The sequence below is a fragment of the Sphaerodactylus townsendi genome, linkage group LG02, assembly GCF_021028975.2.
Source record: "Sphaerodactylus townsendi isolate TG3544 linkage group LG02, MPM_Stown_v2.3, whole genome shotgun sequence".
In the NCBI taxonomy this organism is placed as follows: domain Eukaryota; kingdom Metazoa; phylum Chordata; class Lepidosauria; order Squamata; family Sphaerodactylidae; genus Sphaerodactylus; species Sphaerodactylus townsendi.
In genome coordinates, this window is record NC_059426.1 from 127,380,479 (window position 1) to 127,403,451 (window position 22,973).

The following is a 22,973-nucleotide window of genomic DNA, read 5'->3' on the forward strand; positions in this document are numbered from 1 at the left end:
GTACACTCAGTGCAAAGGAGACCACAATTGTGTAAACAGCCACAGTTAGTTAAAGTAGTCAACTCTCCTGGGTGCTTAATGGTAATCAGATTTTGCAGTCAGGAGGACTTACATTTTCTGATGAATTCAGATTGATAGATCAAGGCAGGTGACCAGCTTTGTGAGACTGCAGGGATGGGTATACATGCAGATGCCTCATAAGTGAATTAAGTCTCCTGCCCAAAGTTTTGCCACATGTTAGAATAACCTGACATAGGAGAGCCTTGGCCTCAGCTTCTCCAAAGTGAGGCATTACTACCTCCTAAAAGGGTTGCCAAGGTGCAAGTTTAGCACATGCCTAGACAGGCAGTCCTTGGAAGCAGATCTCCATTTGCTGAGTTAGGAATAAAACAGAAATAAATGACTCACCAAAATCTGTGATATGAGAAAATTATTTTAGTTTTCCCAAAGTGTCGTTGCTGTGGTAACTGAGTGTAGCACCCTGTGTTGTTGTGCTTGTAAAGAGAACAATACATTGATGCTAATGGGAAAGAACTCTGCATACTTGTAACACTTCAGCAATACAAAGTGGGCCTAATTCAGCTTCATTGGAGCACTTTATGCCTCTTTTATTTCAGTGTGAGAAATAAGTGTGTACTTAAGTTTCTTCTATTGTAATCAATGAGCTGTAAAACATTGGTTGAAACATGCACCATTTGATTTTTTAAGGACTATGGTCTTTCCGTTTATCATTTGTTGAGAGAAAATAGATGATAGAACTGAATTATTGTAAACAAATCCTTTTCTCCTTTCTACATATACCTTCTTTCTTATAAACTAAAATCTTTGATTTACTATAATTAATAACCAATGGGTCATCCTGGTCAACTCTTCTCATGCACAAGATAATAACACAGCATTTTCTACATATAATGAAATTGCTGAAAACCAGACAATATTATTTCCACTGCTGACCAAGTCTCCTGATGGAGGATATCAAATTAATTTTTAATTAAGGCCTCCTTATTCGCAATTCTTGATTTCCATCTAGCAACTTTCCATGAAAGAAGATGCAGCAAGGATTTATTATCAAATCCTTTTCCTTTGAAAAATGTACAGCTGGATCAAAAAAGCTACACTGGAGTTGGTTGCCTGAACAAAATAAAAATCTGGCTTCACAGAACATGGCAGAGACTGGGGAAGAGAATATACACCTGCTTTAATCATGCTAAACTTTCACATATGATTGATTTCAATCAAATCATTGTGTTTATTTATAATATGGTAACCTACACCCTCCTTCATGATCTGGCAGGAACTAACTTAGGGGAAGAGTCCACTATTACCCTCTTTCAACCATTATTCCCCATCAAAATACATTTAACAGTTAAAACTTAATAGCTAAATAGCTTTTTGCATGATAAAAGAAACAATGAAATAAATACTGAAATACTCCAAGGTAGAGTTTAAAACAAAAGCTAAAATAATACACAATAACCAATTTTATATACACATTTATATAAACTATTATATAATATTTAATAAGAATTGAATTTGTTGAACCATGCAGGAGATTACAGTCATGGAAAAAGTAAGATGCTCAGTGACTCCTTCAAAACAAAATGTAAAATATTACAGACACTAATAAACTCAGAGGTCAAAACAATAAAAGGGAAGGATGAATCTTGCAAAAGCATGCTTTCCACCTGTCACACAGATAAAGAAAAACAAAATTAAATTCTCAGGAGAGGAAAAAGAAGATAAGAGAAATAAAACAGAGCATCACAGAGAAAGAAAAAGAAGAAATATAGCCCCCAGAAACACAGGACAGCCTGCAAACATTTCTCCAAGCTGGAACTGGAATCCTCCACAACAAGTTGTGTTCATGCCTGTTATCAAAATCAAGAAATATGAAGATGTTAGTAGAAGATTAAAACATTCATTGAAGACTATGTGATGCTGGAAAAGCATGTTTTTCCCCATTGCCAAAGTACCTTGATTAGATTGTACTAGACATTTTCTTCCAGTTTTCAATTTCCTCTCCTGGCTGAGAAAATTCAGTGTTCTTCAAAGCAAAAATTGCCAGTAATCATTATGATCACTTAAAAAAATACTACACTGTAAAGTAACAGTAGTATAATATATTTTCTTAAACTTAACTAAAACATGAAAAAGTAGCATTCTTTTTCAGGCTGGATGCAGAGCAAAATGAAAAACATGGGTGTTTTTATGACATGAAAGAAAAGCCCCAGTGACAGTTTGAAAGTGCAGTAGAGAAAATGTTCAAGGTTAATAAGATTAGATGGTGCTAGGTTACATAGGATTGCCAATATCTAGATGGGGCCTGAAGTTATTACAGAATTTTAAATGACCTCCAGACTACAGAGATGAATTCCACTGGAGGGAGTGGCAGCTTTGGAGGGTGGACTCTGTGGTATCATGTTCCTGCTACACTGCTTCCCTAAACTCCCATATAATGCTACTTCAAAGCTAAGAGGCAGAAGAACTTGACTGTGAAGGGTTAATTTTTCACAGAACCTGGGTGTGTGAGTGACATACTAGGAGTGAGAGGAGTTTGGAGCTAATTGATGCTTGACAGGATTGTTCATTTGGAACTCTTGAAACCAGAGGGTTCAGATCTGTTTAGTGTCTGTGTACATAGACTTATGGTGTTGGCAGGGAAACAATATTTGGGATAAAGGATACTACTTCTAGGGAAAGAAGAATCCCTAGCCCAGTTTCTAAAAACAGAGCTATACCCTGTTCTACATAAAGACCTATGTAAAATTGTAACTTAATCCGCCATATCCTCCTCCCCCTCTCCACATGCTCCATGCCCCCCACTCATCACAGCCTGTTCAGGACTGTTCAGGATGATGAGAGCGGGGTATGGAGCAGATGGAGGGATAGGAGGAAATGGTGGATGAAGTTACAATTTTACTTAGGTCTTTATGTGGAACAGGGTATCGTTCATCTTCTAAACTGTGTATGTAGAACAGAGGGAGATGGTGTCCGAGAAAGACTAATCTTTGGCCAGGAGGAGCATTTGTGTGGGAGAAGAATGTCCCTCCCTCCCTCTGAGGTGAATTTACTCCAAAAGCTCTGAAGTGATTCTACAGATTGGGGAAGCCTGAAGGGGAAAAGTGTAGGGTATATAGACTTACAGTGAGTCTATATACCCTACTTATTAGCAGACTAGAACAGAAGAGACAGATTCTCAGTTGCTTTTTATAATTGAGTTTACTAACTATAAGGGAGGGTTATATAGAGATAAAATAAGAAATCCTTTCTTTCCTGTTAACACATCTACATTATTGTATGTTTGGTTACATCTTGCTACCTATCTGCTGCCTCACATGATGTTGTCTACCTCATATCTCCTCTCTGGTGTCACGTCTGCTCAAAGAAACAGAGTTAACTTTATTGTAGTCGTACCCATGAGGTCCCAGGGAAGAGACGACACGCGGAGATTTCATCTGGTGGAGAGAGCCAGCGAGCAGGAAGTGCGGGATCCCGTGATCCTGGCAACTCTGCCGTGCGCTCGCCCCTCACACCTTTTATTAGGGTTTCAATGGGGGCGTGTAAAAGGGGTCGGGCAGGCGGGAGAACGGGAGGTCGGGAGAGCGGGAGAGCGGGAGATCATCATGTGATGCATGATCTCATCAGGCTGCTACGTGCGGGAGGAAGCATCCATGTCTGGGTCTAATCTTCACCTGAGGGCAGGAGCCTTTGTGTCCCTTTGTATGGGACACCTGGTGACCGCGAGTCAGGCAGTTCATGACCCGTGACTCATGGGGGGAGCGGGGGTTGGGGGAGCGTGTGCTCCCGGAAGGCCGTAGCCGGCACCGGCATGCCTGGCGCTCCTTCTACGGTTCTGCCGGGTTCGCGGGCTCATCTCCCCGTTTCTTATATTTTAGGAAGGAAGCTGAATCAGTCGGGGCAATTTAGGGGAATGCTTGCCTCCCCAGGGACTTGCTCAAGCTGGCTGAGCTGTTTGTGCAGCATGAGGACCTGGTTGCGTCGTAGGGGAAAGTCGAGGGGTTTCTTACAAATGCTACAGGCAAAGGCAGATACACACTGAACAAGGCAAGATCCAACCACAAAGCATACAATCAAACCAATGAAGAATTGTACAACAGTACTTAACCATCCCCCCGGCAGCCTGCTCCAAAGGGTTGACCACCAGTGAGGCAACACATCGTATTTCAGATTAGATACAACATCTTGTAACTCACGAACTTTCATATGAATCAAATGGGAATTATCAGAGAGATTAAAACAACACATATTATGTACATTCTCACAACCTTGGTGATGCAGTAATAACAAATAATCAATAGCGGCACGATTATCTAAAGTCGCTTGACGAAGCTCTTGTTGCTCGGAGGCCAGAGCATCCAGAGCGATGGAGGTGGAATTAATGGACTTCGCAAGGGCACAGGCCAGCCGGCCAATAGTCTTAGTGTTATAGGTGGCGAGTCCGGGGACTCCCACCAGGGAGGTCGCGAGGGAAACATACTCGGCTTTGGAAAGAGCGACCGCGTCGCTCCGGCAGGAAGGGTCGAGGGAAAGAGTGGAGCGGCGACGGCGTTTGGGCTCCCGGGGTGGAGCCTGAGGCAGGACGATGGTAAGACGGCTAAGGCAACAAAGAGTTCCGGCAGAAAGGCGAGCGGGAATGTAGTTGAAGGTTCTCTCCCCGCAAGTCCAGAACCAGCCTTTAGGGAGGAGGATGTTCCCATATATGGGGGGAATGTCCTCAACATGCGTGCAGTTCCAGTTGGCCGAGCCGGTGACTGGGCTCGGGCCAGTTTCCTGTCCCGCCACATTAGCAATGCGGGCGCAAGTGTTGGACTCGTGGTTGGCGATGGTTTGGGTGATGAGAGAGCGCCAGCAGGGAGGGTTTGAACAATGGGTCCCCAATCGGCGCTCATGGAGTACTGGATGGACGAGGCGTTCATGAAAGGGCTCAGGCACGACTCCTCCAGGAAATCTCCAGGGGCCTGGCAGACAGGGAGTAGGCAGGAGCTTAGTAAGCTTCCCACTCCGAGATACTGGCCCAGGCAGAAGGATGAGATGTTGGCAGCGGCAGCGAACCGCTTCCAGATGTTGACTTGGTTGATCTCCAAAAGGGGGTGACCGAGCGTCACCCGCAAGAGGCAGCAGAGCAGGCAGATGATGGTGACTGCGGAGTTTGCAGTGATGATCGCAAAGATGGCAGCGCAGAGACCCTCGGGTGTCTCGGGGCAGCCTTGCTGATGCAGCAGCTCTCGGGCCCGGCCGGTCGTTGCCTTGACGTCTCCCCAAGTCATCTGGGTCCTCAAGCTGTTCTGGCGCTGGCGGCGGTTCCGTCGGGGTCACAGGGCCGGATCTTCCAGGGAGATCCGCTCCATCTCCGGGATCGGGTTGGTTTCCTTCTGGTGCCATTCCATGGGTTGGTTGGACATGGCGAAGCTGGAATCCACTGGGGACCTGCAGGGAGAGGGATTGAAGCATACCCCCTTCCCCAGGTTATGAGGGAACCGGGCCCTGCTAAGCTTGGTCTTGGCTCAGGTGGGAGTGGGCCTGAGAGCAGTTTTATTTCAATTCTGCTTTCAGTTCTGCGGGGGGCAATTTCAGTTCTGCGGGGGCAGGCCATGGAGGCCCCACCTACTCCCCTTCTTTAGTTTGTTTGGACATAGGACAGGAGGTACGAAGGGCAGACAACTCCTATGGAGGGTTGGCTTCAAAGACGTCATCAGGTTGTGTCAGAGCGACGGTCCGAGCCCCCAAAAGGGGGGGGCGAGTGGACCGTCAAGGGATTGTGGGTATGCATATCTAATTTGTAGGCCAAAAGGACTTTGGGGGTGCGTTCAGAGGAGGGGATGCGTCAGGAGAGCAAGACAATCACACATTTGGGAGTTGGTCTTTGGGACAAAGGACTGGGGGAGGTTCCACCCTGGGGCAGATATACTTACCGTGATCGCAGGGGTTGAGGCAGACGTGGCGTTCAGAATTTGGGACCGAATTTGGGTATCTTGGCTTGGCGCCGGCCAGAGACCGCTCCTTAGGGGGCGGTCTCGGCCAGAGACGCCGGAATAGCCTGGGGTCTTTAATAGATTTAGAAGTGATTATAGTGCTTAAACTATAATTCTAACCTGGGGCCTGTCCTGGCAGTGCTGCGGTACCAGGATGGGCCCAGATTTTAATCCAGGGAGGGCCAGTCAGCCAATTGGCCCTCCCGCCTTTGCTGGTTGAAAAAAATAGAACGGGTGAGAGAAAGAAAGAGGGTGTTCCAGAGCGAGGGCTCTGGGGTGCAGGGAGGAAACACAGTCAAAGCTGGGGGGTGGGGATCTCAACGTGGCCAGCTGCTATCTGTTCTTCTTCTGGGTAGCGGCCATGGCGGGGGTGGATTTATCCATCCCAAACTAGAGTCGTCTTTACTTGACTCATGAGATCCCTTCCCCACAAGTTAACATGGATGTCCAAAACGATGGGGCGGACTGTGAGCTGTCGCTCAAGCCCTGGACTGCGGACTGTGAGCGGGCGGGTGCTCCGTCTCGCGGTGTGCTTCCCCCCACCCCCCAGATGCACGGGCAAGCCTCTGTTGACCACTGATCAGGCCACTCGGCTGCCCTGACGACGGTTACGTCGGCGCCGGTGTCCACAAGTCCCCTGAATGGACACCCCTCTAAAGTGAGCTCCAGGTACGGGCGGGAGCTGCCGATGGGCGTCTCCACCGCCGCCACGGTGGTGCCGGCTGTGCCCTGATGGCGATCTGGGCTCGTGGCCTTTATTGAATCGGCGGCAGGCAGCATGTGGGGCAGGAGGATCAGCTGTGCGCAGCTGGTTCCACTGGGCAACTCCTGCGGGATGTTTGTCCACACCTGAATGTGAACGGCTCCTTGGTGTGTAGAGTCAATGACTCTCGGAACGACGAACAGTCCCTGCTCAGCGGCGGAGGCTTTGGGCAAGATCAACCCGACAGCCTCTGGGGGGATGGGATCGCTGTACTGGGTCGGAGCAACGAGGATCTCATTGGGAAACTTGAGGGAAAGAGGCTGGGTGCAGGAGAGGGAGATACCGCTGGGAGGAGGTGGCTTGGGTTCGGGCCTTGGTTCTCGGGGCTGATTTAGTATTCTCCTCCTTGGTCCTGGGCTGGGGAGAGGCCCGGGTAAGAGTTTCCTGATGGGCACTCGCTTCTCCAGTGGAAGCCCTCCCGGTATCGGGGGCATTTGATCCGGGGCTTCCCGGGGGCCTTCGTCTCCCAGGGGAGAACCCCCCTCTGTCGGGGTTGTAAGCCCCCCCACCGGGCGACCTACAATCCCTCCGGAAGTGTCCCCGCTTGCCGCAGTTGAAGCACTCGTCTTGGGGCTGTCCCCGGGTGGTGGAGAGTGCTGCGGCTAGGAGGCTGGCCTGATGGGCGGAAGATCCGATATCCTGGCAAGCCTTAAGCATGTCGGCCAGCTCGGGGTTCTTCCCTAAGCCCGTGATCGCCCTGCAGCACTCAGCGGAGGCGTTCTCTTTGGCGAGGCGCATGAGGAGCTCGTGTTGAGCTGCGTCGTTGTCGACTTGCCTCTGCAGGGCCTCCTGGAGCCTGTTCAGGAATTCGGCGTAAGGCTCCTGAGGCTTCTGCCGAACGTTGGAAAAGCTCTGGGTTGGCTGTCCGGCAGCGGGCACTCTTACAAACGCCTTGTAGGCGCAGTCAGAGGCAACCTTAAGGGTGGCCTCCGGCAGGACGATCTGCGTGTCGGGAAGGGCGAAGCCTTCGCAGCCATAGAGCTGCGCGGCGGTATAGGCGCCGCCAGAGGCTGCTCCTCTGCTTATGCATTGTTGGTGGTATTCGCTTTCCCAAACAACAAATTGCGCAGGGTTCAAGAGCATGTGGAAAGTGGTTTTCCAGTCCTCCGGAACCATTCGTGATTCAGCATGGCGGCTTCCAGCATGCCTCTCACATAGGGGCTGGTGATCCCCACGTCCCGTATTGCCTTTAGCTCAGTGAGAACGTTATAGCCTATGGGGCTGATACTCAACGACCCTTTTGACGGCGCCGTCCTCCCCGTGGTCAGTGTAGTGGGCTGGGCAGACGGCGAGGATGTCTGCATCGTCTTCCGTCATTTTTTCCTTCCTCTGCAGAGCGTGGGTAATACGCTCTGCTAGAGTTTTGAAACTTCAGCGCCATTCACGTGGCATTGACAGAGGTGCAGTGGCTTCAGAAACGGGAGAAGCGGAGCAGAAGGCGGAGCAAGAGAAGGAGGCTGACCTGGCCGCGAGAGCACGAGCGGGAGAGTTTGAATGAGAGGAGGAAGCAAGTGAAACGGGAGTAGGACAGGCATCCTGTTTAGTGGATAGAGAAAATTCCGGGCTTGAAATTGTAGGTGAAAGATCAAAAGGAGGGAGATCCATGGCAAAGACACCATGGACCTGCAGGCTGATGGCGACATAACACTGTCTCCACGTCAGTAGCAGCGACATCGGCGTGTGAGGCTCTCTGTGCAGAGTGTGCCCGATGTTTTCCCAGTCCTTAAGATTGAATGTCCCCCTTTCTGGGTACCATGGACATTGCCTATCAATCTCCTCAACCAATTCGCGCAGCTCCCCTCTCTTTACGGAGACCCTGCCACGTTTCGCTAGCGCTTTCAGTTCGCTAACGTGCTTGTCAAAAGCCATGCTTTTACAAGCGCCCATGCTTACTGGTGGTTCGATCAGACGAGAGAGTGTCCGAGAACGCAGATCCCTGGATGCGCCGATCCAGCGGATGGTCAGTACCGAGGGGGTGGGTCCCTGGATGCGCCGATCCAGCGGACAATCGGTACCGAGAAGCCCTTTCCCAGGTGACGGTAACTCACGGCGGAGGTTCGAGGATTCCCGGGTTTCGGCACCAGCTTGTAGTCGTACCCACGAGGTCCCAGGGAAGAGACAACACGCGGAGATTTCATCTGGTGGAGAGAGCCAGCGAGCAGGAAGTGCGGGATCCCGTGATCCTGGCAACTCTGCCGTGCGCTCGCCCCTGACACCTTTTATTAGGGTTTCAATGGGGGCGTGTAAAAGGGGTCGGGCAGGCGGGAGAATGGGAGGTCGGGAGAGCGGGAGATCATCATGTGATGCATGATCTCATCGGGCTGCTACGTGCGGGAGGAAGCATCCATGTCTGGGTCTAATCTTCACCTGAGGGCAGGAGCCTTTGTGTCCCTTTGTATGGGACACCTGGTGACCGCGAGTCAGGCAGTTCATGACCCGTGACTCATGGGGGGAGCGGGGGTTGGGGGAGCATGTGCGCCCGGAAGGCCGTAGCCGGCACCGGCATGCCTGGCGCTCCTTCTACGGTTCTGCCGGGTTCGCGGGCTCACCCCTACACTTTATAACTTCAGATGTACTCATTAACATGTAACAAGGCCATCTGACTGACCAATAAATAGCTAATCAACAGATCAGATCATAACAGTGACTTCAGCAACTAGTTTACATACAGTTAACCCTTTTATAACTGATTTGTGACAGACACTTGAAAATAAGGGAGTTGGGTGGATAGATTTCAGGCACCAGAGTTTACACATGAATTTCCGAGTGTAAGACCGAGTCAACAGTTTGTAACTACCAAAATTTAAAGAATTTAATAATCTGTAACAAAATCAAATTTTATCAAACAACCAAATGCTATCCAAGCTGTACTATTAGAAACCTCTTAATATTTGTATATAAGTCTATTCCTTTTCTTCCAACCAAATTCTCCTCCGCCGTTTCAAGACGGCCTTTTATATTTCCCTGGGAGCGGTAAAAGCCGTTCCCAGGGAGCCATTCGCACAGGCAGCACTGCTGCTAAGCAGCAGCACCGACCTGGCATCGCTCCCCTCCCCAGGGCGGCGTTGTCGCCCTGAAAACAACCCTTAAAGGTCCTTTAAAGGGGTTGTTTTTTCGAACAAGCGATGTTCAGTGCGCGGTGCAAACAGCACCGCCGAACCGCTGTTTCTCCCATCCGACTCACCGTGTCCCGTCATGCGGCCTGCTGGCCGTGAAGCCCATGCCACGCTGTCCTCCGACCCTGGAGGTCAGAGGGCAGTGTGAGGGCTTCGACGGCCAGCAGGCCGGCGACGGGACACGATAGTGAGTCGACAGGAAGGGGCAGGAGCACTGCTCCATCGCGGGCAGCCTGCCATCCGCCAGCCTCTCCTGAGGCCGCACGCGTGCGTGCGAACGGCCTCCGCCTCCACTCCGGCAGAATTCTTGCAGGCGTGGAGGCGCATCGATGGCCGTGCGGAAACGGCCTCCCTGTGCTTACCCTATTTTCCTGAAGAGTTTAATAAAATTTGAATGTTGTATGACTGAACTTGGAAAAGCCTCTAGCATGATAATCTCTGAGATAAAACATAGGAAAGAAAAAAAGGGGGGGCATCTCAGTTCCTTCAGCTGGTTCAGTTATACATTTACTTTAGTTAGGTATGGGATGGGACAATTGAATAAAACCTCCAGAAGTTTATATTTAGTTAAGCTGACCAGTGAGAAGATCAGAAGATGTGCTTATCAGCAGTGGCGCTGCACCCACAGGGTGGAGCACGATGCCGAGTGGAGCAGCAGCGAAGGCATAGCCACGTCAAGGGGACGTGGCGGGGGCGTTCTAGGGTGAGTGGGGGTGGGCAACGCCATGGCTGGGACGCAAGGCGCGCATGCACCCCGGACGTAGTTTCCCCTTGCTCCGCCTGTGCTTATCAGAAGAACCTGTCTCTCGGTATAGAGAAGAGGGGAGATCCCCATGCGACAACAACCATAGGCATAAAAATATTTTCAAGCTGCACCAACAGCTACTACAAGGATGAAAAACATGCCTATGAAAGGTTGACACATAATGAGTGAGATTCAGAGAGATTAAATAAACCCTTATTCAAGTAAACAATGTTATTTATTGACTAGAAATTACAGGATTGTGAACTGTTGCCCTTACAGTATAAAAGCAGAGGCACTTAAGCCACATTAATGTAAGTGGGAATCCCTGAGTCATAGTGCCATGGAATATGTCAGCATAACAGGAACCTGGCAGAACAGTTTGGATGACAGGATGCTTAATAAGCCTCTGCCCAATGCTTTTGAAACTTGGAAAATGCTTTTTTGTATCAATGTAAAGGTTGTTCAGTACAAATGGCCATTTTCCAGGTTCATGGAAAGAAGTTTAATGATTGATGATTCAGAGAAAGAGGGAACAAAAAAATCTGTATCCATTTTTTAATTGCTGACATGGTTCTAAATAGATTGGCAATTGAACTTTGACCTGTATAGAGAAGTTAGTTAGGAAGGGGAAGAAAACAGGTCCAGGAGAAAATCAAATCCTTATTTTAGAACTTGCCTTGCAGTAGTTACCTGTCTTTCTTTTCCTCCTTTGGGGGAGGGCATCTTATAATTTTGCTTTTTTGCTTCTAGCTTAATTCACTACTTCCTGTTCTCTCTATGGCCACTCTCATTTTTTTTGTTTTTAATTATCGTAGTACTATAGATAATAATTTTGCTTGTGAGTAAAATTTCTAAGTAAACATTTAATTGAATTTTGCTGAATTTTGAATAGGAAATATAAGCACCATATTAAATGCTGTGTAAAACTCCAGTTTTAATTCTACTTCCAACTGATTGCAGAAGCGGAATCATTCAGTGGTGCAAAAATCAAATGACAGTGTCAGAGAACAAACTGTTCTGTTGAGTACAAATTATGCCTAAGAACCAAACCAGAAGAGTCATTGGAGATCTGAAGCTGGATTTTCTTTCTAGGTTTCTTGTCATTCTTGTAATAACAACCATGCTAGCAGTGGTATGGAATTACATTGTAGCCCTCCTCCCCTCCACGCATTTTCCTCTTCCCCTAAGGTGCTGTTTTCCCTAATAGGGAAAATAAACTATTTTGTGGGGTGTTACTGTGTGATTTGCATGCAGAAATAAAGTGCAAAAGAAATAGTTGACTACCTCTCCCTGTGCTATGATCTTACTCCAATTAATCCTCCTCCCGTAACAAGTAAAATTTTAAAATCTGATCACAGGTCTATAAGGACTTGTCTAGTCTGACTTTGAGTCTTACTTGGAAAAAAAGAACTTGCCATTTAGATACATGTCTGTTTTCTTAACTTTCATGGTCTGATTTTGTTTCTTTATATTCAGGAAACTTCATGGTCTTGTGGTCAACATGCAGGACATCGGTTTTTAAGTCGGTAACCAATCGGTTGATTATGAACTTGGCCTGCTCGGGGATCTGTGCCAGCCTAGTCTGCGTGCCTTTTGATGTCATCCTCAGTGCCAGTCCACACTGCTGCTGGTGGATCTATACTATGGCCTTCTGTAAGATCACCAAATTCTTGCACAAAGTCTTTTGCTCAGTGATCATTCTAAGTTTTCCTGCCATTGCTCTAGACAGGTAAGACACTGAAATCACGTGTTGCCTTTTCAGTCCTTTCCATTTAAAACTTGATAAAGATATGAGATCATTCATTCCAGCATACCCCTTGTGGGTGTCATGGTGCTTGCAAATGTTTCATTGCTGCCCTGCTTTCTGAGCCCTTCCATAATCTCTCCTTATCTCTTTTTCAGCTCATTTCTTCTCTTTGTACTTCTTGGTTAACACTGGCCATTTTCACATCTTGTTTCCTTTGCTCTTGCTGTGCATTCCCTGTGGGTTTGATTTTCACCCAAGGACTGTTTAAGTACAACTTCCTTGTTGCTTCGCAAGGAAACCATAAAACATAACGTTAAGTTTTCTTTGGGTTTTCTGACTTCTCCCAGCCTTTCCCTGCCCACACCACAGTAGCTCTTCCCACTCTTCAGAATGATCAGAAGGGCTGTTTTTAGTTTGTGTTAATGGTCTAAACCCATGGTGGCGAACCTATGTTCATGGACTACAGTTCCCATCAGCCCCTGGCCAATTGGTCATGCTGGCAGGGGCTGATGGGAATTGTAGTCCATGAACATCTGGAGTGCCATAGGTTCACCACCACTGGTCAAAACCAAAGCCAGCAGGAAAAAAAGATGTCAGTTTCTTCCCAACCTCTGCAATTCTCCGCAGTCGGTCTTGCAAATGGAGCTTCCCAGGATTTTGCTCTCAGCCCCCGCACTCCCCCTCCAATTCCTCAACTGTACAAAATCATGGAAACAGTTGTGGCGGAACGGGGCAGGGCGGGGGGGAGAGGAATAGCTGATTGCCTCAGCTGGGGACATTGGGTAAGAACAGGAGACTGTGGGAAAACCCCACAGTGAGACAAACAGCTGGAGGGTAAGTAGAACTGGAGGGCAAAAGACCACTGTCTCCTTGCTTCGCTACCTTCTGCACTCCTTCCCATTACTTTCCCAGTCTGTGTCCTGAGTCACTTTGGCATTCACCCCTACTACATGCCACTTCTCCAGTCAGCTTAAAGGGTAATGGGCACTTGAGTTTGCTGCTTGGTTCCATTTGTTTTCATTATTTTACCACAAAAGCCCATCACTAGCAGAAAGAAAAGAGAAGAACTCTAAAATTAATTATGAAACACACCCTGCCCACGACAACGAGGAAGATGATTTGTGATCCTCTAATCTCAGCCTACTCCATCTTCTTGCCATATCTAGAATATCTTTACACTAGCTCCACACATTCACAGGATTTCCTTTAACAGAAACTTTATTTAAAAATATGCATGAGGAGGCTCAGGGGCCCCATGGTAACCAGTCTCTGAAGGCACCCTTTACTCTTTCTCAACATTCCAAAAGCTTTTGGAGGCTAAACAAGATTGGGTCCCCCTGTTCTAGACCGATTCTTCTTTAGTGGGGGTTAGTTAATGCAATTCAATCTTTCCCTTTAGTTCTAAACATCCATTTATTAATATCTCATTCTACCATAGATCTCAGAGAAAAATGTTAGGTTTGTTGTCATCCTGTAAGATGAGTTACATTGAGAAAGGGGAAAATGCATGTACTGGCTGGATATTTAAGCTTTGGTCAGTGTAAGTTAACCAGTCCAACATATCTCAGGTCCAAATCTTCTTTGTAAGGATCCAGTTGCCAATGTGTGTAAGATAAATGTTCTCATTCACTGCCAGCTGCCACTGCTACCATGGTGGCCAGTTGCACCTTTCCCTTTCTATTTCCCTCTTTGAACCCATTCACCTCATTTGTATCCTGCTGTTCTTCCATTGTGTTTAGGGTGGCATGCAAGTCTCTCCATTTTATCCTTACAACAATCTTAGGAGATAGGTTAGACTGAAAATAACTAACCCAACATTATGGAGTGAGGTCACCGTTCTCATTGTTAAAGCATTAATTGGAAAAAAGATCCCTTCTTTTGACATGACCTAAGTCATGGCTTGCCTGTTCTTGTTGGGTATGCTTACATTATTCTTTTAACCATCTCTTTGAAGTATTTTTACTCCCATGGTAATAGGAATCAATGAATACTTGACAGGGAATCTGAGCAAAAAACAAATTAAATTCTGTCTGTACCTAGCAGTCTTCTGTCTGTTGCCTCAGAGAAATGCATCATTTTCCTGGAACTGCCAAGCCCCAGTCTGCTTCCTGCCTAACAGTTCAGCTGACAGAAGAGGAGAGTGTAATTTTCACAAGTTAGTCCTCTGACACCTCCTTGTGCTGTTCCTAGGGAATTTCCCCATCCCCTCTGAAGCCACATTTTGGCTGTGGTAGGTTGCAGTCGGAGGCAAAGAAAGTTATGCTCCATTGATAGAAGGATCTATATAAGCCACATATTGACTTGGATCTTGTAATATGTCCATCAGCAGTAATTTCTGTGGATCTTGTAATATGTCCATCAGCAGTAATTTCTGGTAGGTTCTAAGGCAATATGTAGCCAACTCCCTTTTAAAACTCCTGAAATCATTGAGATATAGCTGGAGACTAATTGTAACTGGTTGAGAATAGATAATAGTAATAGCAATGGTATTAATAACAGTGATGAGAATAGGCAATAGTAATGGTTAAGTAATATGGAGAACTATTAAGAAACAATATATTTAGAAATAGAATATATTAATACGAATATTCATTATCTTAGGTAATCTCTTTTTTCCTTTTTGTTTATTGTTAAATGACTCAAGAACAGTCAAGCGCAACTGTGTGATAATGGAACAAAACCCACATGGAAAAGGCTGAAGGGGAAGTTCCTTTTCCTGTTTTCCTTTATAAATACTTATGAGATTTATTGGTTTGACTTATATGGAATTCGAAAATAGTTGTAGCCGTGGATGCTTGACTTACAAACTATCTATGTTTGTTGTTGTTTGTTTGTTGTTTGTCACTTATATGTTTGTGTGCTTGTTTTATATTTCTCTTTGTTTTTAAACAATAAAGTATATTTTTTAAAAACTCCTGAAACGGCTTGAAACAAAGGACTCCAGGAACCTGTTTTGGAGATCCTGTGTGGTATCCCACCTTGACAAAGCGAGAGGAGTAATGCACCTATATTTTTGGTAATGGGTTATCCACTCCCTTTCTATTGAAAGCAAGTTGAATAGCAGCTTCAGACTGGATTCTTTTTTTTTTTGTAATTTTGGATTGCAGCTTCCTGTGGACATTCTGGAAGTTGCATACTTCTGCTCACTACAGAAAGTAATTCAAAATGTAATATAAACATACTAAAGCCTACACGTTAACCTTTAAAATGGAATTATGATATAGCATTAAGTTAAAGGCTGTTTTTCAATTTAAACAGAAAGCCAGGAGGAAAAATATATTGGATTATGCAATATAAATGACACAAAAAGTCAGGTATAATATTCTGGATTTAAAACTAATGAGCCCATCACAGTTGCTGATTTGAACCTTAAAAATGTAATCCTGCATCTCAGTGGCATCATCTACTGAGCTTATAACGATGACCATGTTCTCCTATTTTATATTACTTCCTAGCTTCATGAATTCTGCAATGATTTCTCAAAATATGAACATTTATCACTCAGTTCACTGAAAAGCATATCTATTTTCTTCCCATTTGTGCAGAAAAATGTTATTTTTCCTAACTACTGTCAGGGAAGTTCCTGACAATTGTTACAACAGATGTTATACATTTATTCTATATATGTTATACATTTACTCAGAAGTAGTTCAGTGGGGAGGGTTTTAATATTTCTCATTCATCCTTTTTTCTGTTTCTTTTTTGGTAGATACTATTCAGTTTTATACCCACTGGAAAGGAAAATATCAGATGCCAGGTCTCGAGATCTGGTGATCTACATCTGGGCACATGCAGTGGTGGTGAGCATTCCTGTGTTTGCTGTGACCAATGTCTCCGATATTTACGCAATGTTCTCTTGCACTGAATCCTGGAGTTACTCCATTGGCCATTTGATATATGTAATTATTTACAATATTACCACTGTGATAACACCGGTGGCTGTGGTGTTTCTCTTCATGATCCTTATCCGCAGGGCCTTGAGCGCCAGCCAGAAGAAAAAAGTAATCATTGCTGCCTTAAGAACACCTCAGAATACCATTTCTATTCCTTATGCCTCCCAGAGAGAAGCCGAACTTCATGCCATGCTGCTGTCCATGGTTATGATCTTTATTTTCTGCAGTATCCCCTATATGATTTTGGTGATTTACCGTACTGTACTGAGTTCTTCTGATCCTTCTGTGTTCTTGCTTCTCACTGCCATCTGGCTGCCCAAAATATCACTGCTGGCCAATCCTCTGCTCTTCCTGACTGTTAACAAATCTGTACGTAAATGTTTAGTAGGAACAATTGTGCAGTTACACCGAAGATATAGTCGGAGGAACATTGTCAGTTCTGGAAGTACCACAGATGCCAACCTGGAACCTCAGGTCCAATCTGGTAGCCAACTATTGGAAATGTTTCACATTGGGCAACAGCAAATTTTCAAACCTATAGAGGATGAGGAAGAGAATGAAACTAAATCCACTGGTTCCAATGACTACCCGCAGAAAGAAATCCCTACAACCAGCTTGGATGTAGAACAGACTTTGGTTCAGAGGACTATGCCACATGTAATTGCAGACTCTGGTGCACAAGTGGCTCCAGCTATACCAACGGATGCAGAATTGGCTAATGAAAAGTATTCCATGCAGCTAGGCTTTGGCCCTTTTGAGTTGCCTCCACAGTGGCTATCAGAAAATCGGAACAGCAAGAAAAGACTCTTACCTCCTTTGGGGAATACCCCTGAAGAGCTAATCCAGACAAAGCAGCCCAAGTGTAGAACAGAAAGAAAAATCAGTCGGAACAATAAAGTCAGCATCTTTCCAAAAGTGGACTCCTAGTAAAAGCAGGAGCTGTGTGTGACAAGACACACCTCCCTTCTTGCATATATGTGATCCTATGGATCTTTGCTAGATTGCAATATATTAAAGGCTTATTTTTGTGCCAATTTATGTACAAAATGAAAACATAAAGTGTTCCTTATGAATGGATGTCAGTATAAATATCACATATATTTATTTACATTTATTCTCCATTATGAAATAACAGTTGGTTTACTTCCAAAAGCATAATTTGGAACTCTTCCAAAGATTGCTTCCTCCTATACATATTATTATGATCTTTCAAACTGGTACAATTAACACCTGCAGAGATGCATAAAGGGTAAAAACTCTACAATTAGGAGCACTACGGAAAAGAATTCTATAAATATGGACTTCCCTGGAGCTCCATAAATATGCTTCTTCTTTTGCCAAAACCTGAACATCTTTCAGGAAAACTACAACACCTGTCAATCTGAGGTGGCTCTGAGAAGCCAGAACTGAACAAAACAATTACATTTATAATTTAGTAAGATTTTTTTTCTTGCTTGCTTGGTTTTACACTGTTTTAGCCTGCCTCTTGTTGTTGAGACAAGTATTGGCTAAATATAAACATATAATCTTGGATACATTGCCTTTGAAGTATTTCCGTTCAGGCTGCCATTTACTGTGATGAGCACTGTGCAGTTTTAGCAAACTGAGTGGTGACTTTAAAGGTGTAAAAGAGGAAGAACAAAAATCTAGTGGCACCTTGAAGACTAACAACCCTTATTTTAATAGGAGTTTTTGTGGGTCATAGCTTGCTTTATCAGATAGATGGGTGATGAGAAATCATACTGGAGGTTTTTAAGAGTCAAAGCTTGGTGTGAATTCATGCTAAGCCTTGACACTCCACCTCCATAACAATTCCTCAGTTCAGTTTCCCATCACATATCGATCTGACGAACTGTGCTATGAAAGCTCACACTGAGATAAATGTTGTTAGTCTTTAAGGTACAACTAGTTTTTGTTGGTATTTTCTAATATGACTAACACAGCTACCCATTTATAAAATAAGTACAGAAATACCTTTTTAATAATTCCATATACTATCAGGCATAACACATTTTTGAACATGTTTTTGTGAAGCTGACTCTTAGTTTCAATTAAAGTGACTAATCACTGTGTCAGAATGATCCTTTGATTTTTAATGCCAAGTCTTTTCTGTGCCTCTCCAATGTAGCATGGCAAAATGGCACATAGAATGTGGTTGCCATTTTTGCCTGGCCCACAAAACATGGTCGATTATTTAAGATCTTGAATATAAATAAAACTGCATGTCCGCTGAGGATTACATATAGAAAATACTTCTTCACTATGGCTTAGAAATGTCAAGCCACGAGGAAGTTCAGTTCTTTTCTGAGAAATGAATTAACTTCAGATAGGTTGTACACTCTGGTTACTTGCCTGTGATTCATCATAGTTAGATTTTCCTCAAATTTGACCCACTTGGTTTACCTTAGGTTCTCTCCTTGAAAGTGAAGGATTTTTAAGACCATACATACTGATCTAGTACTTTCAACTTCCAAGGAGTAGCGTAATAGAACAACATCTGTGATTCATTGTTAATTTCTACCACACTGAATGAACAGATTCAGTGTTTGTCGAAGGCTTTCATGGCCGGATTCAGCTGGTTGTGGTGGGTTTTCCGGGCTGTGTGGCCATGGTCTGGTAGATCTTGTTTCTAACATTTCGCCTGCATCTGTGGCTGGCATCTTCAGAGGTGTATCACAGAGAAACAGACTTTTCTCTGTGATACACCTCTGAAGATGCCAGCCACAGATGCAGGCAAAACGTTAGAAACAAGATCTACCAGACCATGGTCACACAACCCGGAAAACCCACCACAATCAGATTCAGAGTTTATTTGGCTTGCAACTGGAGTTATTTTTTAAAATCAAACTGATGTGCACATTATGCAAAGAGAACATGAACATACAAAAAAACTCTGAATAATTATTTGTTCTATTGGAATCTTTATAGTTGTTGCATTGTATGTTCTAGAAAAAAATAATCTGAAAAAGACTTGCAAGATACCTTTAAATGGAAATGTTTATACAGATTAAAAGAGGCTGCAAAAATGTTGTGATTCAGTTGCTGCCCACACAATGCTATGATTGTGACCTAAAGTCACCAAAGCGCCATCATGAGTACAGAAAGTTGTTCAGTGACGACAGTGCCTAGACACGTTGTATATTATAAATAGCAGCAATGGTGGGGATGTTTGATTAGCCTCTTTTCAGCCCTTAGAGCAACTGTCCTAGGAAGGAAGACCCAAATACAGAAGCAGCCTTCTACATTTACAGCCAACATGGATGCACATTCAAATCTTCGTGTTTAAACTAGCTGAAAACTGCATTTTGATGTGCCAAGATATGTACACTGACCCTGGTACCATCAGTGGTTCTGCACAACTAGTTGCCTGTGACTAGAGCTTGAGTGGGTGGTGAATTTCACAAGATAATAAAAATCATTAGCAGTTAGTCTTCTTACACTTCTCTTATGTAAAATACACACATTCAAAAGTAATGCACAGCTGACTATTTCTTGCAGTTGCTTACCTTAATGGCATAGTGCATTTCACAAAACAAGGTCCATCAAAACAACAAGCTACCCATCAAAACAACAAGCTATCCAAGTGTGTCCAGACACTGTGCTGTACATCATGTGCTTATCCCTCCTGAAGATTATGGATGTAGCTTTTTAATTGTTTCACTTCCTAAGCCAATCTGGAGGCTAGTTTGTCTTTTTCACTTACAAACAACCTTTTCTATAAAAATGTGGCCACTATAGTTCTCCAAAAGCACAAAACTGATAGCAGTCCTTTTGAGTCCTTGCACTACTGCTTTAGAGTAACAATTTTGTGCATGCTGAGCTGTTGGGTGATATTCTGCTTGTTTAATGAAAAACTTTTATCTAAAGTGTGGTTTTTCCAAGAGAAAAAACTCCTGCATTCCTTCATTTACAATAAATTACCCAGTTTGATCTACATAATGTTTGAAGGAAGAAAAAATGTTTGAGCAGAGGTTAAAGGATAAGAGAATTTTTGTTAAATATTCCCAAAGCTTCAGAGGAATGTGAGTTATGTCTACATGTTACTGATAACAACTTTTGCAATAAAACATGTGCTTTATTACTATAGTGTCAATATGGTTGTGTTTTTATATTAGCTGTATGACAGATGGTTTTTCTCACAAAATGCAACTACTAAAAGAGCTTTGGAAATTGGGCTGTAGTCCCAGAAATCTGGAATCTCTCTCCATAATGTCTCAACTTTTCTTTGATATGAAGACAGCTTTCTCTTCAGTATTTAATTAGAAAATTTACATGCCAGGTCTCTAGAGGCCTGCTCAAGGTGGCTTATAGCTACAATAACTTTCCAAGTTTGAAAGTTAATTCCTCCTCCCATATTATATTCACAGCTGAATTTTGCAATCTAATTAACAGGCTCGAAAAGATGTCCTTACGGGGTAACCACCACTGTGGGGTTAGCTAACACCTGCAGATAGTCTGGGAATGGTGAACTCTGCTGGAAAAATCCTTTAAGATAGCTTTTTTCTTGACACTCAGCATGTTAGATTTGTAAACTAAAGTGGGATACTTTTTGTATTTCCTTGGTACTGCATTTCTTCCTCGTTATCACTCTTCCACTCATCAAAAACAGGGTAAGTTCTTTCCTTTTTTGTACATAAATACAAAGTGTGAAAGAATGATGCATTTTTTCCCTAGTTGAACAGATCACATTTATTTTATTACAAGCAAAGGAGTTTAACATTAGTGTGCCTGAAGTGTAGCTAAACTGGCTCAAAAAGTCTCATCCAGTTAGCAAACTACATTTTATAGTATCTGAACTTTTAAATGTGAACTGGACCTATATGTTTAATGGTTCAACTCCCTAGCCAATGGACCAAAGCATGTGGTTCTTAATCGTTTGTATCCTCCATCCTACCAGTCACTCCAACAAATCAAATACACTGGGTCCCACAGTGACTGAAACAACAAGACCACCTTTTCCAAGAAGAAAGTGTATATGCTTGCTTACATTCTATTATAATATTTATCATTCATGGTACATTTTAAGAACATAAAAAATTACAGAAGCACAATAGATAATTCTAGGCAGGTTGGCAGGCAGCATCAAAGCCACGGGGGGAACGTGGAATTTGGAGAAAAACTGAGTACCCAAGTTATCAAAGATTACTACTAGTATGCCAAAAGAACACAGATGTATGGCTGACCAGGTTGGAGATGGAGAAGACTGCACATCACACTTGTAAGCAGACAAGGGATTGAGGGACAGCAAATTCTAAGTAACTGGTATGAAAATCCTGGATCTTACCTGAACTATTTTTGTAGAATCACTGGGAACCACTGGGCTAAAAGTATCAGAAGTGTGCAGATGGTGAGGGTTTTTTATGTTTTGTTTTGCTCATATTGTCATGTAACTGAACATATTTATTTATTGAACACATTTCTATCCCATGTTTTCACCAAATACAATCCCAACACAGCAAACATAAAAACATAAAAACTAAATTATCAAGACATTAAAACAGTTTTTTGAAAATATAAGCTTATGTAAAATATTTAAACAAGTCAACAAAACATACATAAAAATATAACATACATACAAAATAAAACATACATAATAACACAACCAGGGAGGAAGGCCAATAACAGTTAATGGAGAAACACCAAATAAAAAGTCTTCACCCACTGGTGAAAGACCATGATAAAGGGAGTGAGAAGGATCCACTCAGCAGCGGTCGTGGTAACAGCAGAAGCAGTTAAGGAAAAGAAAACACAGGAACCCAGGCGTTGTTCACTTCAAAGAACAGAAGGGTTTTATTCCTTGTTTCCAAAAGCACAAAACAGTCTGACAGAGTGCAGCGCAGCAACTGGATAACCAAAGCACGCATAGACCAAACTGTTCTGTGCATACATATAGAGACATTCAACCAATCAGGGAGCAGTGATGCAATCACACTAGATGTGCTTAGTCATGGTTGCATCACCCACTGAAACTAGGTGAAAGGTAGAGTATTGCATCAGCCAAGCTGTCAAGTAGATTTTGGTGATCTAACTGTCAAGTCCTAACACCCCTTCCCAAAACTACTATGACAGCACCTTTATTACTTTCAGCTGTTCTAACATTGTCTGATGCTTATTCTGTGACACAGCTTTGGTAAATACATCAGCAACATTTCGCTCTGTCTCAACATAGGCAAGTTGAATAGTTCCATTCTGTACTAGCTCTCTAACATTCTGGTACTTTACTCCTATGTACTTAGTTCTTGTCTTCATGTTTGCAGTCTCTGCTAATGCGATGCAGGTCTGTGAATCATCAAACACGCATTATAGGCTTCTTTATGGATTCACACAACTCAGTTAGCAGTGTCTCAACCCAAAGTAGTTCTGAACATGTTTCAGACAATCATGAACTCAGCCTCAGAAGTGGACAGGCTGATTATGGTCTGTTATTTCTAGAACACCAGGTGATAGCTACATCACCGCTGAATGAACAAAACCAATTACAGGACTTCCTGTCACCACAGTCTGCAAATGAACTATCTGCAATAGCCGCACTTAACTCTGTGCTTTTCGTGGACTGGATCAGTAAACCATGATCAGCCAGTTTCCTTTTGATTACCTAACTCCACCGCGTTTAACACCCTCCCAATCATGTTTGCTGGGCTTGCTAGCTTTTCTGCTTAGTGCACTAACAGCAAGCGCTATATCTCAAGCGTGTCCAGTTAGATATATGTAGGAGA

At 44.0% G+C, this 22,973-nt stretch overlaps 1 protein-coding gene across 1 annotated transcript in view; it reads left to right on the plus strand.

Annotated features, from left to right (window-relative positions):
* The window catches only part of GPR176 (G protein-coupled receptor 176), a 36,797-nt gene extending 17,949 nt beyond the window's left edge, over nt 1-18,848 (plus strand). The window contains exons 2-3 of the mRNA XM_048484233.1: nt 12,094-12,346; nt 16,074-18,848. Coding sequence (XP_048340190.1) covers nt 12,094-12,346; nt 16,074-17,184 — 1,364 coding nt within the window. The 3' untranslated portion in view covers nt 17,185-18,848. The remainder of the gene's footprint in view (nt 1-12,093; nt 12,347-16,073) is intronic.
* Nucleotides 18,849-22,973: the final 4,125 nt, after the last annotated feature.